General features: G+C 59.7%; 4 protein-coding genes across 4 annotated transcripts; 3 read left to right on the top strand and 1 right to left on the bottom strand.

The window, feature by feature from the left end:
- The first annotated feature begins 669 nt into the window (after window positions 1-669).
- THITE_2109613 (uncharacterized protein) lies at window positions 670-2,896 on the top strand. Its single transcript, XM_003650271.1, has 2 exons — window positions 670-1,377; window positions 1,693-2,896. The coding sequence occupies exons 1-2, from the start codon at window positions 1,312-1,314 to the stop codon at window positions 2,869-2,871; spliced, it is 1,245 nt and encodes a 414-aa protein (XP_003650319.1). The 5' UTR covers window positions 670-1,311; the 3' UTR covers window positions 2,872-2,896.
- Window positions 2,897-3,481: 585 nt separating this feature from the next.
- THITE_2109612 (uncharacterized protein) lies at window positions 3,482-7,648 on the top strand. The gene has a single exon (XM_003650270.1). The coding sequence runs from the start codon at window positions 3,677-3,679 to the stop codon at window positions 7,523-7,525; it is 3,849 nt and encodes a 1,282-aa protein (XP_003650318.1). The 5' UTR covers window positions 3,482-3,676; the 3' UTR covers window positions 7,526-7,648.
- On the bottom strand, window positions 7,649-8,378 carry THITE_2109611 (uncharacterized protein). The gene has a single exon (XM_003650269.1). The coding sequence runs from the start codon at window positions 7,993-7,995 to the stop codon at window positions 7,756-7,758; it is 240 nt and encodes a 79-aa protein (XP_003650317.1). The 5' UTR covers window positions 7,996-8,378; the 3' UTR covers window positions 7,649-7,755.
- Window positions 8,379-10,288: 1,910 nt separating this feature from the next.
- THITE_48349 (uncharacterized protein) lies at window positions 10,289-12,051 on the top strand (the record flags this gene model as incomplete). The annotated part of the gene is made up of 3 exons (XM_003650268.1): window positions 10,289-10,594; window positions 10,663-11,025; window positions 11,128-12,051. 3 exons carry the CDS (start codon window positions 10,289-10,291, stop codon window positions 12,049-12,051), a joined length of 1,593 nt encoding a protein of 530 aa, XP_003650316.1.
- Between the last annotated feature and the right edge of the window lie 885 nt (window positions 12,052-12,936).

Below are 12,936 nucleotides of genomic sequence, written 5' to 3'. Positions count from 1 at the left end.
CGAGTCTTTGCGATTCTTCGTTGTTGATGTTGCTCGAAGTCGTCGCGGCCCCGCTTACCCCGTGGCGATTGTAAATACTTGTAAGCGGCAGTCTCCGAAATTAGTCTTGGCGGGACCTCTTTAACGACGACCCTGGAAACTTCTGCACAGAAGTATTCCGTACTTCCGCAGTTTATCACGGCTCAATAGGCCAGCGGACCGTTGGATGGGTCCGAGCCCCACCTTGCTATCATATCAGGCTTACCTAGTGGACGGATATTCCGTAATTTGCTGTGTTTGTTCATTCTAGAACTTCAACTCCTTGTTAATCTTCTACAACTAGAACCAGGCGATGACTGCCTGCCCAACTCAGTGAAATGCAGCCTGACTTGGCGGCAACGTCAAGCTATTAACTTCGCTGAGTGGAACTCCTGTCGTTCGCTGTCCAAACAAATCGGCTGGCTGTCACAAGTTTACTGAATAATGGTTGCATTATGCGCTGGTCATGCTCCCGCTGCATGATTCACCGATTCACCCCCTCTTGGCAGCCAATAGTGAAACTAGACCTCGTCCATGCATCTCGCGTAGCCCCTCTGCTGCCGCCCGCTGTGTTGCATGGGAGCGTGCAGCGAAAGCCTCCAGCTGGGTTATTTTGCCAGCTGCTTTCGACGCAACAGGGTCTTCTTCATTCCACCATTCTCACTTAATGTTAGGTGCTTAGAGTTGAGAAGCTGGCATTACGTCCATGATGCTAGCATGGTCACCTAGGAGTGCCAGAAATGTCAACTCCAGGAGGTGAGGACCACTATGTGCATATGTTGTCTTTTAAAACCTGGAAGACAGCTTGGTCGAAGCCACAAGTCATCGGCGATGTCTGGTCGTGAGGAAAGGGAAAGGCATGAAGGCAAGAAAAGAGCCACCAGTTCCAACTTTTACACGAAATCCCTAGTCCACATCATCGTCGTTTACAATGGCTGAGACGGCCGTCGGCCTTCCTGGATCACATACTGGGAGCACAATCGCCAGCATGACGCACATTGCTTTGCATCGATGTGCACATGCCTGCCGGAAGGCACTTCATTGTGTGAGGTTCTGGCATTTGGGGCCTGTGACTCTCCACTGCACCGGCTGGTCCGAGCGCCCTTTTCCTTTCCCAACCAGGCACTTCCCACTGGCGAGTGTCCTGAACCTGAGCAACCCAACTTCACCTCATTCCACGATGTCGTTGTCTGTTCAGCCCTCCACGTTTTTCGCCAGCTATATTCATCTCCGCACCTCAAGAGACGTGCTTTCACATCGTTTAAAAGCAGGATAAGAGAGAACAGGCCGGGGATGACTGCCCCTTGTGCGACGGGGGTCGACGCGGATGTCGCCGAGCAAAACCTCAAGAGACTGATTGTGAGTAACCTTTCCGTTAACGTCCCCCTCTCCTCTCTCCCCCTCTCCCCTTCCCCTGTACCCCACCCCTGCTTCCGACCGAAGACTTCCACAATCATGTGCCACGAAATCTTTGGGACTTTCCAGGTATGAGATGCTCGCGGAATTGCTATCATCGCCGCTAGACTGTGGCCCGAGCAACTCACCAGATCTTCCAATAACAAGGAGCCCTCATTCCTTGCAAAAGAAGGGTGCAACGTTTTGGATCAACGTCAGCTCCCATTTACATTGAAATATGCATGCAGGCACATGTTTTTGCTGACATCGTCATGTTAGGAGGAATTTCGGTCGGTCCTGGACGAGTCCCTCATCGTTCTGATCGCCAACGAGCGAGACGTTGTTCAGGACTACACAGAAATCCGAGATGTCCTGAACCAGCTGGCCGAGCCCGCACGGGAAGAAGCAGACAGTGGCTTTGACCCGTCGGGGCTCGGCAGCTTGGCTGAACTGCAGGGGCTACAGCTAGACGAGACAACTGCCAGCCGCACTGGAATCGAGTCCTCAGGAGACCGTGCGACCACGATCTCCGAGTTCTCAGACCAGTTCGAGAACCAGCGACTCACCGAGAAGTCCAACCTGAGTGACGAGGAGAAGATACAGGAACTCAAGCTGGTCTTCAACAGCGTATTCCAAGACCACACCCTCAGATTCATACTCAAGCAATGTGCTGGGGATCTCGGGCGGGCGCTCGACGAGCTTCTCAACCGCCAACACCTCCAGGAATCAGGTGCTCTTCCCAAGGGGGTTGACGACTTCTTCAGTCCGGAAGAAGAGAATCGGCAGCCTTCCAACACCAGAGCCACTCGCGCTCACAAGGGAAAAGGAACAGGACAGCGGAAGGGCAAGAAGCAGACGGTTGTGGTCAACTACAAGGCCATATCGCCCACGGTGGACGATGGAGAACTTGAGGGGGCCAAAGACTTTGTCCGGCCGACTGGTTCCCGAAGCCCAAGCTCAACGCCGCGGCTTCCCCCGCCGGATCGCGCGTCTCTTCCGGCAAGTTCCCCGGCGGCGTTGCCCGCCACCGATCTCGGCGCCGCCAACCTGCGCGCGGCCGCAGCCCTCCGCCGAATGGGTCCTCTCGGTCGACAAGGCGCCGCGGTCTACACCGAGCGGGCCAGGGAGGAAGCCCGCGCGTTTTCGGCGCAAGCGTCGCTCATGGCCGAGGCACACGTGGCTCAGCAAAGCACCGACTCAATGCTTGATCTCCACGGCGTCTTCGTTATGGATGGAGTACGCATCGCCAAGCAGCGCGTCTGGGCTTGGTGGGAGGGTCTCGGAGAGAACCGCAAGGCGCTGGCGAAGCAGAACGGCTTCACTGTTGTTACCGGCGTGGGGAAGCACAGCGCGGGCGGCGTGTCTCGGCTGCGGCAAGCTATCGGGGCATACCTCAAGAATGATGGGTGGAAGGTTGAGACGTTGACGGGGAGTTTCTATGTGACGGGCAGGGTTTGAAGTCATGACAGTTCTGCTCGGGTGTTGGCATTCTCGGTGTTTGTGGAGTTCAGGGGGTCCGAATCTGGCCAGGATGCCCGCTTTTTGTTTGGGCGCTGGTCCGTGGTTGTTGGGATATGTTGCGCATCAGGAGAGATGCCATTTTGTCGAGATACCCATCATGTTCGGAGACAGTCTTGCATTTCAGTTGTCGGTTGCATGGGCGGCGCTGGACTAGAGGGCACCGTCGGGGTAAACGGGTTTGCGGTCCAATGAAGAGGACGATAACGTTATTCCCTAGAGTCGAAGCGGTAAACCGCCGGTAGCGCGGGATAGACATGAACTTGAATGATCAGGAATCTGCTGTTTACTCCGTACGTGGCGCACGGGGTAAACCGCACTTTTGCTGCTTTCAGCAGTGTCTGCGGCATTGGTTTGAAGATCCAATGTGCAACCCCCGTGCCCAGCCACCCGAAACTGGAAGGAGCCAAACGGATCTCAGGAACGGACCTGTGAGTACCCCGGAGAGTTCACCAATCAGCGAGCCGGTTTCTGTGAGTCCCTGGGTGGGCGAACGTGATGCATGACGGCATACCCAGCGACGCCAAGCCAGGCAGGCGGTCGCCTGGTCGCCACTGTCGCAGAGCATGCCCACCGCCAACGTCGGCCCAACATCGAACACCATCCAGTCCCGTATCCCAACCCTAAGCGGGCTTTCCTTTCCTGCTTTTTTATCTTTGAATCAGAGCATCGACTCGCCTACGCATCAACCAGTTATCGAACACTCCTCGCCGGTCGCGCCGCTTGAGCGGCTGTGTTGTCGACCATGACGAAGCTGCCGAGGCTTGCCGCATCGGCCGGGCTCCTGCGGCTGCTGCTGGCGGCGCTTGAGCTCGAGCCTGTTGCCGCCGTCGCGTACACGCCGATACACGAACCCGGCCGCTGCGCGATCCGCGGCCACTGCGGCTCCAAGAGCTTCTTCGGCAGTCAGCTGCCCTGCGTCGACAACGGCCCTGCCGAGGAGCCCGACGCCAAGCTGCGCCAGCAGCTCACCGAGCTCTGCGGCCCGAAATGGGCTGACGGCCCCGTCTGCTGCAACGCCGAGCAGGTCGATGCGCTCAAGTCCAACCTCCAGACGGCCAACCAGATCATATCGTCATGTCCTGCGTGCAAGGAAAACTTCTTCAACATGTTCTGCACCTTCACCTGCTCGCCGGACCAGTCGCTGTTTGTCAACGTGACGAAGACGATGCAAAAGAACGGGAAGACACTGGTGACGGAGCTCGACCAGCTGATATCCGAGGAGTACGGCTCGGGCTTCTACAGCAGCTGCAAGGACGTCAAGTTTGGCCCGACAAACTCGAGGGCGATGGACTTGATTGGCGGCGGCGCCAAGAACCACACGCAGTTGCTCAAGTTCCTGGGCCAGGAGCGTTTCGGAGGCTCGCCGTTCCAGATGAACTTCCCCGCCAGCTATCCCGAGCCTAGCATGAAGCCCCTGCCGATGACGCCGAAGAAGTGCAACGACGAGGACCCCAACTTCCGCTGCGCCTGCATCGACTGCCCCGCCGTCTGCCCCGAACTCCCAGCTATCGAGGAGGCCGGGTCGTGCCACGTCGGCGTCCTCCCATGTTTGTCGTTCGCGTCGATCCTGACGTACGGCGTGCTGCTGTTCCTGTGTGCCACCGCAGTCGCCGGCCGATATGTCTGGAGCCGGCATGCGAAGCGCAGGGGCGAGCGGTTGAGGCTGCTCACGGATGCGGCGCCGAGCGACGACGAGGACGAGGGCGATCTTACCGAGAACGGGGCCATGTTCGACCGGCCGCAGAACACGTATGTCGTCAACACCTGGTGTGACGCCGCCTTTTCGCGGCTGGGCCACGCGGCGGCGAGATTTCCGGCCCTGACCATTGGGAGCACCTTTCTCGCCGTGCTTCTTCTCAGTGCCGGCTGGTTTCACTTCGAGATCGAGAAGGACCCGGCTCGCTTGTGGGTTAGCCCAGCGTCTCCAGCGGCCCAGGAAAAAGCCTTCTTCGACTCCAATTTTGGCCCGTTCTACCGGACCGAGAAGGTCTTTTTGGTCAACGATCTGAACTCTTCGGCCCCGGGCCCGGTCTTGAGCTACGAAACACTCCTCTGGTGGATGGGCGTCGAAAAGGAAATACGAAACCTCAGAGGCAACAGATATGGGCGCAAGCTTCAGGATCTCTGCCTCAAGCCGACTGGCGACGCTTGCGTTGTGCAGTCAGTCTCGGCGTATTTCCAAGATGACCCTGATGCGGTTGATCCGGACGGCTGGAAGGACAAGCTGCGGGAGTGTGCTGACTCGCCCGTCAGCTGCCGGCCCGAGTATGGCCAGCCGCTAGAGCCCAATATGATTCTTGGAGGCTACGACGAGTCCGGGGACCCTGCCGAGGCAACGGCCATGACGGTTACTTGGGTCTTGAATAACTACCAAGAGGGATCACCCGAGCTGGACCGTGCGATGGACTGGGAGGAGTCTCTCAAAATCCGGCTGCTGGCACTTCAAGACGAGGCCAAAGAGCGCAATCTTAGGCTGTCCTTCTCGACCGAGATCAGCTTGGAGCAGGAGCTCAACAAGTCCACGAACACGGATGCCAAGATCATCGTCGTCAGCTACATCATCATGTTTCTGTACGCGTCGATTGCGCTGGGGTCCACGACGCTGTCGTTCCGGGACTTCGTTCGCAACCCGGCCATCGCGCTGGTCGAGAGCAAGTTTACCTTGGGCGTGGTGGGCATTCTCATCGTCCTGATGTCCATCACGGCGTCCATTGGCCTCTTCTCATGGTTCGGCCTGAGGGCGACCCTCATCATCGTCGACGTCATTCCCTTCATCGTGCTGGCCGTGGGCGTCGACAACATCTTCCTCATCGTCCACGAGTTCGAGCGCGTGAACATCAGCCACCCGGACGATGTGGTCGAGGTCAGAATCTCCAGGGCGCTTGGCCGGATGGGTCCCTCGATTCTCTTCTCGGCCATCACCGAGACCATCTGCTTTGCGCTGGGTGCCTTTGTCGGCATGCCGGCGGTGCGCAATTTCGCCGTCTATGCGGCCGGAGCCGTGCTCATCAACGCCGTTCTCCAGGTGACCATGTTTGTCTCGGTCCTCACGCTCAACCAGATCCGAGTCGAGGACGCCAGGGCGGACTGCTTCCCCTGCGTGCAAGTTAAGTCGGCGCGGATACACCTGAACGGCAGCGGCGGGAGCAGCGGCGCTCGGTACTATGACGCGCCGGCCGAGACCATGCTTCAGCAGTTCATTCGCAAGACGTATGCCCCGAGACTGCTGGGAAAAAAGACCAAGGCCGCCGTCGTTGCCATCTTTCTCGGCGTCTTCGCCGCTGCTGTGGCTTTGCTGCCCGAGGTCGAGCTTGGGTTGGATCAGCGCGTTGCGATTCCCGACGATTCGTACCTGATCCCGTACTTCAACGATCTCTACGATTACTTTGATGCTGGCCCGCCCGTCTACTTCGTCACGCGCGAGTTCAATGCTACTCAGCGGGAGCAGCAGCAGAAGATCTGCTCGCGGTTCACCTCGTGCCAGCAGCTGTCGCTCACGAATATTCTCGAGCAGGAGCGCAAGCGTGAGGAGGTGTCCTACATCTCATCGCCGACCGCCGGCTGGCTGGACGACTTCTTCCAGTGGCTCAATCCCGACAACGAGGCGTGCTGCGTTGACGGGCGCAAGCCTTGCTTCTGGAGGCGGGATCCGGCGTGGAACATCACCTTGTCCGGCATGCCCGAAGGCGACGAGTTTGTCCGATACCTGAACAGATTCCTTACCTCTCCGACCAACGAGGACTGCCCCCTCGCTGGACAAGCCTCATATGGCAGCGCCGTCGTTGTCGACTCGGCTCGCGATACCATCCTCGCCAGCCACTTCCGCACCACCCACTCGCCCCTCCGCAGCCAGCAAGACTTCATCAAAGCCTACGCCTCGGCGCGGCGCATCGCCAACGACGTCAGCGCCAGCACGGGCCTCGACGTGTTCCCGTACTCGGTCTTCTACATCTTCTTCGACCAGTACGCGACCATCGTTTCGCTGACGGCGACACTGCTCGGCTCCGCCGGCGCCATCGTCTTCGTCGTCTCAACGGTGCTGCTCGGCTCGCTGCTCACCGCGGCCGTGGTCACCGCCACGGTGGCCATGGCGCTGGTCGACATCCTCGGCGCGATGGCGGTCATGCGCGTCAGCCTCAACGCGGTTTCGCTGGTCAACCTCATCATCTGCGTCGGCATCGCGGTCGAGTTCTGCGCGCACGTCGCGCGCGCCTTCATGTTTCCCTCGCGCACGTTCATGGAGCGCGCCCGGAACCGGTTCCGCGGCCGCGACGCGCGCGCGTGGACCGCGCTCGCCAACGTCGGCGGCAGCGTCTTCTCGGGCATCACCGTCACCAAGATCCTCGGCGTCGCCGTGCTGGCCTTCACGCGCAGCAAGATCTTCGAGATCTACTACTTCCGCGTGTGGGTCGCGCTGGTCGCGTTCGCGGCCACCCACGCGCTCGTCTTCCTGCCCGTCGCCCTGTCGCTGCTCGGCGGCGAGGGCTACGTCGACCCGGAGAGCGAGGGCGGCCTGGAGGAGGACCTCGCCAGCAGGCGGTACCGCGCGCTGATGCCCGATGGCGATACCGACTCGGAAGAGGAGGATTAGGAAGGTTCCGGCGCGCGTCGTCTGTCGTCTGGCGCCGAGGCGGACGCGGAGGCGGTGGCCGAAGAGTCTGCCTCGACGGCGGCGGCGGCCCCTCGCCCCCGGCGGCCCGTAAAGCAGGCTGCGGTCGGTACCGACGATCACGGCCGCTTCGTACACCGTGCGAACTCGTTGTTCTTGCCCGATCTCGAGCTGGCCTTTGGACTGCGGCACGACAGCCTCGAGGCGGAGCCTTACCCGGGTCCTGAGATGGCTGCCGGGAAACCGAACGCCGTCTCGCCGGTGGCCGCGCCGGCCCCGCCTGCCTCTGCCCTGGCTGACTCGGGCGGCGGCGTATCATCTGCTCTCCCGCCCCCGGCGGCTCGCCCTAGCCCGCCTGCCGGCGCGCTCCGTCGGGCGACGGCGCCCAGGAAACGGAGGCGGAAGCATAGACGTTCGCGGCGGCGCACGGCGGGTTGCACCTTGGGCCGCATCTCGGAGGAGAACGGTGAATCGGTCGGAGCGGCTTGGGCGTGGAGGGCAGCAGGCAGGGCGTTTTGTCTTGATTTTTCTTTCTGGTACACGGGCCATACATACTGCGGTATACCCGATTGCTTGGCACAGCGGTTGGCTTTTGCATCTCACCTTGTGACTGGGACATGGGACAGCGAGGGACATCACGGGCGTAACAGGCACCCGGTGTAGGGGTTTGCTTTTTTCGCCCGTATCCATGCATCATCTCTTTGGAATAGGATAGACCTGGCATTGTTAGTTGGAAGACACTCACACAAACCCCCCGACTCTTGCCAATCCCATCTGGTGATTTTCTTCACTTTCACAAGCATCGTGTTGTTGGTTGCTGCCGTTAGCTCGCTTCCTCCCTGCTTCCCCCCCTTGGGTTGGAAACGGGTCCTCCAGCGCTGTACTGTGGTAAGGTCTTACATAATCATCCTCCTTGCGTCCAAATAACATCTGCCGAAAACCCTTCCAAGCCTCCAGCGCTGCAGCGCGGCTAGGCAGTCAGACCACTCAACCCGGCTCTCGGCACATGTTTTCGGCCTCTCTTCGATCCACTCACTCACTGTCTTCCAGTCGATGGACTTGTCTGCCAACTATTGAGCTAACACAACGTTCCATCGCGTTTTCGTCCGTCAGCGCGAAAAACGCGAGAGTTGGGATTTCTGTGGGCGGTTTTTTGGGGGGTCTTGGAACGTCCATGGATCTGCGTTGGGGTGGTTGAGCGCCGTCCCAGGTCTTGGGTCTTACCCTGCTCTGCCGAAGTTCCACTATCCGATGTTCTTCAGGCACCAGACTTTAGGGACCATGCGCTGTCCGGAGCTGCCTGGATGATGCGACGCCGCGCTGGCGATTGGCGCGCTGGTTGCGCTTGCTGATATCATGGATTGCGGTTTGCGTCGGCAGCTCTCGTCGGGCTGTGATTTTGAGGATTGGGGACTTGCAGACGCCAGACGAACGGGACAAGACAGGACAAGATGGGTTGAGTTGGGCTTGCTGCCATGCTAATTGGCACTCCCTGCTGCCGCCCGTTGGCATCCTTTCTCGCCGCTTCCAGAATAACCTGACAGCAACGGCGTCACCGTGCCGGGCCCGAATGCTGCCCGGTGGCGTCCACCAGCTGACAGCCTGACTGACGAATTCGACAACGCGCTGGTGCAACCGCAGCTTGTATGTACAGTCCCAAGCCAACGGGACGCCCATGTGGGGGACTGGGTCAGCGATCCAGGGCGCTCGCAGCGCTGGCGCTCGCTCCTAGTATCCGGGCTGCCAAGGCCGTCCCCACCGCGTGGCCGGCCTGGCGGGTGTCCCAGAGCTGGTTGGGGGACTTTCGTCGAGCGATTGGACCTGACATCTGCCGATGGATATTGGGGGGGGATCACTGGGGCCCTTCTGCCCCTCCCCCTCACTGTGAGCGGGTGCGCTCCACGGCCCCACCACCCTTCCAGGTTGTGCACCCCTGCCGGCCGGCAATACAGTTCCAACGTCGCCTCGTGCAGTCCAGCTGCTGGGACGCGCCAAATGACGTGGGTTTGCGCCGCGCGCTCTCTCTCACACGCCTCACACCTCCCCAGCAAGACCGTTTGCCGAGCCGAGGGCGCCGGCCGTCAGCGTGCTCGCCAGCTTCCTCGACGGGATTGCGGATGTGGCACCCACGGCAACCCGCTGCGGTGGCTACCTAGGCACACGTGGAACCAAGTTGCCTGCTCCCGAGCCTGGCTTGGACAGGCACAACCGGTGGGAATCCTGCGCTGAGCTGTTTCGTCATGGGATCAGACCGGGTGTGACTCGGGATGTGGCCCCCTAAGGGCCTTCGTGCTCGCGACCGGACTCACAGCTCACAGCTCACACTCTGCAGTAGCTCACTCCCGGGTTGCACTAGCCCGCCTTGTAATATCTACCCGCGCTGTGGGATGCCGGGATCGCTTGTGCAGGACCGCGAGCCAGGGACCCAAGGCGTGTTGTCGAGATTGGCTTCTAAAATATATTGCTCCTCGATGCGCCCTGCCTTCCTCTCGGGTGGCTGTTACTCGGCAGCCTACCCCGACCCGACCCCCATCCAGCTCGGCACTGGCGGGAACCCACCCGTGGACGATCCCCCCTTTGCTTAGTATATTGTAGATAAAAGAGCCTCTCGCTTACCTTACACGCCCGGGATATTGCGAATACCACGAATACCACACACCATCCTTCTTTCAACACCCCCCAGCTCCCGTGGCTGGCCGGGCCTTTTTCAACAAGGAGAGCCTCGCCCGTCGGACCCCGAGCATTATGATAACAGACCAAATAGTGCAGGTTGTAAGCCAGCACTGGCTGGCCATTGGCGCCGCTGTCGTCCTCGCGTGGCTGCTGAGGAACAGATACCACAATGGCCTCAACAAGTATCCGGGGCCGTTCCTGGCCTCCCTAACAGACTGGTGGAGGTTCTTTGATGTCTACGGGCGGCGGCCCGAGAGGTCACACATCGCCCTGCACAAGAAATATGGGCCCGTGGTCCGGCTCGGGCCGAACACGCTCTCGTTTTCCGACCCGGAGGCGCTGAAGACCATCTACGGGCTGAACAAGGGCTTTATCAAGGTGCGTTGATCCCATCCGGGGGATCAAGGCGGAAGCCCAAATACTGACCTGGCCATCCCCCACCCAAGTCCGACTTCTACGTCGTCCAGCAGTCTGTTGTCAAGGGCCGCAGCCTGCCGTCGCTGTTCAGCACCACGGACAATGACTTCCACATGCAGTTCCGCCGCTGCGTCAACTCGGCCTTCGCCATGTCGGCGCTGGTGCAGTACGAGCCGTTCGTCGACAACACGACCAAACTGTTCCTGAAGCAGACGGAGCGCCTCTACATCGACCAGCCGAACCCCTGCGACTTCACCCGCTGGCTGCAGTTCTACGCCTTCGACGTCATCGGCGAGATCACCTACAGCAAGCGCCACGGCTTCATCGAGAAGAACGAGGACGTCGACGGCATCGTCGCTTATCTCACCAAGTTGTTCCTCTACGTGGCGCCGGTAAGAACCCCCTTCCCCCCCGCGTTGCCCCCCTCCTTTGTTTCCCTTCAGCGTCCGTCACACTAACACAACATGTCATTTGTTTTTTCACCCGCGGCCCAGATCGGCCAAATCCCGATCCTCGACCGCCTCTTCCTCAAGAACCCGATCTACCTCAAGCTCTCCGAGTGGGGCCTGCTGGACGCGACCTTCCCGGTGGCCAAGTTCGCGCGCGCGCGCATGGCGGAGCGGCTGCCGGAGCTGGAGAAGGGCTCGCCGGTGCTGCCGACGTCGGCGTCGCCGACGGGCAAGTCGCCCGACCTGCTGTCCAAGTTCCTGGCCGCGCGCGAGGCCCGCCCGGACTTCATGACGGACACGCTGGTGCAGACCATGGCCGTGTCCATGGCCTTCGCCGGCTCCGAGACGACCGCCATCTCGCTGTCCTCCGTCTTCTACTTCCTGCTCCGCAACCCGGCCGCCCTGGCCCGCCTGCGCGCCGAGATCGACGACGCCGCCCGCCAGGGCCGCTTCAGCGACTACGAGACGGGGCTCGTCACCTGGCACGAGAGCCAGACGCTGCCCTATCTCGATATGTGCATCAAGGAGGCCTTCCGGCTGCACCCCGCGCCCGGCCTGCCGCTGGAGCGGATCGTGCCCAAGGGCGGGCTGGAGATTGCGGGGAAGAGAATCCCCGGCGGCACCATCGTCGGCTGCTCCGCCTGGGTGCTACATCGGGACGAGAAGATCTTTGGCGAGGACGTCGATGCGTTCAGGCCCGAGCGGTGGGAGGTCAGGAGCGAGGAGGATGAGGCCAGGGTCAAGACCATGAACGGCACGATGCTGCATTTCGGCATGGGCAGTCGGACGTGCATCGGGAAGAATATCAGCTTGCTGGAGATTTATAAGCTGGTGCCCACTATGCTGCGGCGGTTTGAGGTAAGTTTTTTCTTTTCGTTTTCTTTTTTTTTTTTTTTTTTTTTTTTTTTTTTTTTTTTTTCCCTCCTTTCTCTCCTGTCCTGGAGACGCAGGAGAAGGATAATTTACTGACCTGACCAGATCCGCCTCGACGACCCCAACTCGGAGTGGGAGATCGTCAACGCCTGGTTTGTGAAGCAGAAGAACTTCATCACGCGATTTAGCCTAAGGGAGCTGGTCATGCCGGAGAAGGGGGTCAAGGCCGCGGAGAAGTGAGGGGTGGCATTTGCTGCATTGGGCATAGGCATGTTGCTTGGATAGCGGGATTGTCTGGCTGTGATTTAGATGGCCGGTGTCATTCACCGTTGGCGATGCGAATCACAATCTAGGTTGCGTTTTTCTATCCGACTCCTTCTCCCGCGCTTGTTCCCTGCTCCAATTGTCTCTCTCTCGCACCAAGTGGGTGCTGCTGGCGAGTACATGTCATAACGGGCAGATCAGTAGTGATGTTCAGTAACTTCGCTCGTTGTAATCAAAAGAAGGCAATACCACACACCGTTGGGTCCGTTCCCATTGGGGCTTTGCAAATTCCAGTCCAGTGTTGTCGGACGGCTAGACCATTAGAGCACTCAAAGTTTGGTGGCCCTGACACAGCACTTGTTCAACTCCCACACCTCGGCACGTTTGCCCCCCCTCTCTTGAATGGCCTGTTCAACTCTACACAACCAGATGATCCAACGACACAACGGATCCGCCACTAACACAACCTGGCGGTTACCTTCCCCTTGGGCTCACCTAGCGAAGATAAAAAACCTCCACTTACCCTCGCAACTTCATCAGCGCTTCTTTCCCAGCTTACCAGACCCTGACTTACAAGTCAAATCACCAACCGCAATCCTCCATACTAAACCCGCTGAAGCTCACAAACTCATACCCACTCACACGACTAACCCAACCCAAACTAACCAAACCAAACCAACGCCACTACATCCAAAATGTGCTTCTTCTCGGTGCTCT

This window comes from Thermothielavioides terrestris, chromosome 1, assembly GCF_000226115.1.
Source record: "Thermothielavioides terrestris NRRL 8126 chromosome 1, complete sequence".
Taxonomy (NCBI): domain Eukaryota; kingdom Fungi; phylum Ascomycota; class Sordariomycetes; order Sordariales; family Chaetomiaceae; genus Thermothielavioides; species Thermothielavioides terrestris.
This window is presented reverse-complemented; position numbering and strand designations above follow the sequence as displayed.

What these genes read in the sequence shown, in the direction of transcription:
- THITE_2109611 (XM_003650269.1), bottom strand. Translation starts at nt 7,995, where the DNA reads ATGCGGCCCAAGGTGCAACCCGCCGTGCGCCGCCGCGAACGTCTATGC.
- THITE_2109613 (XM_003650271.1), top strand. Translation starts at nt 1,312, where the DNA reads ATGACTGCCCCTTGTGCGACGGGGGTCGACGCGGATGTCGCCGAGCAA. An exon ending in AAAACCTCAAGAGACTGATT is followed by an intron (nt 1,378 to 1,692) that starts GTGAGTAACCTT and finishes TCGTCATGTTAG; the next exon opens with GAGGAATTTCGGTCGGTCCT.
- THITE_2109612 (XM_003650270.1), top strand. Translation starts at nt 3,677, where the DNA reads ATGACGAAGCTGCCGAGGCTTGCCGCATCGGCCGGGCTCCTGCGGCTG.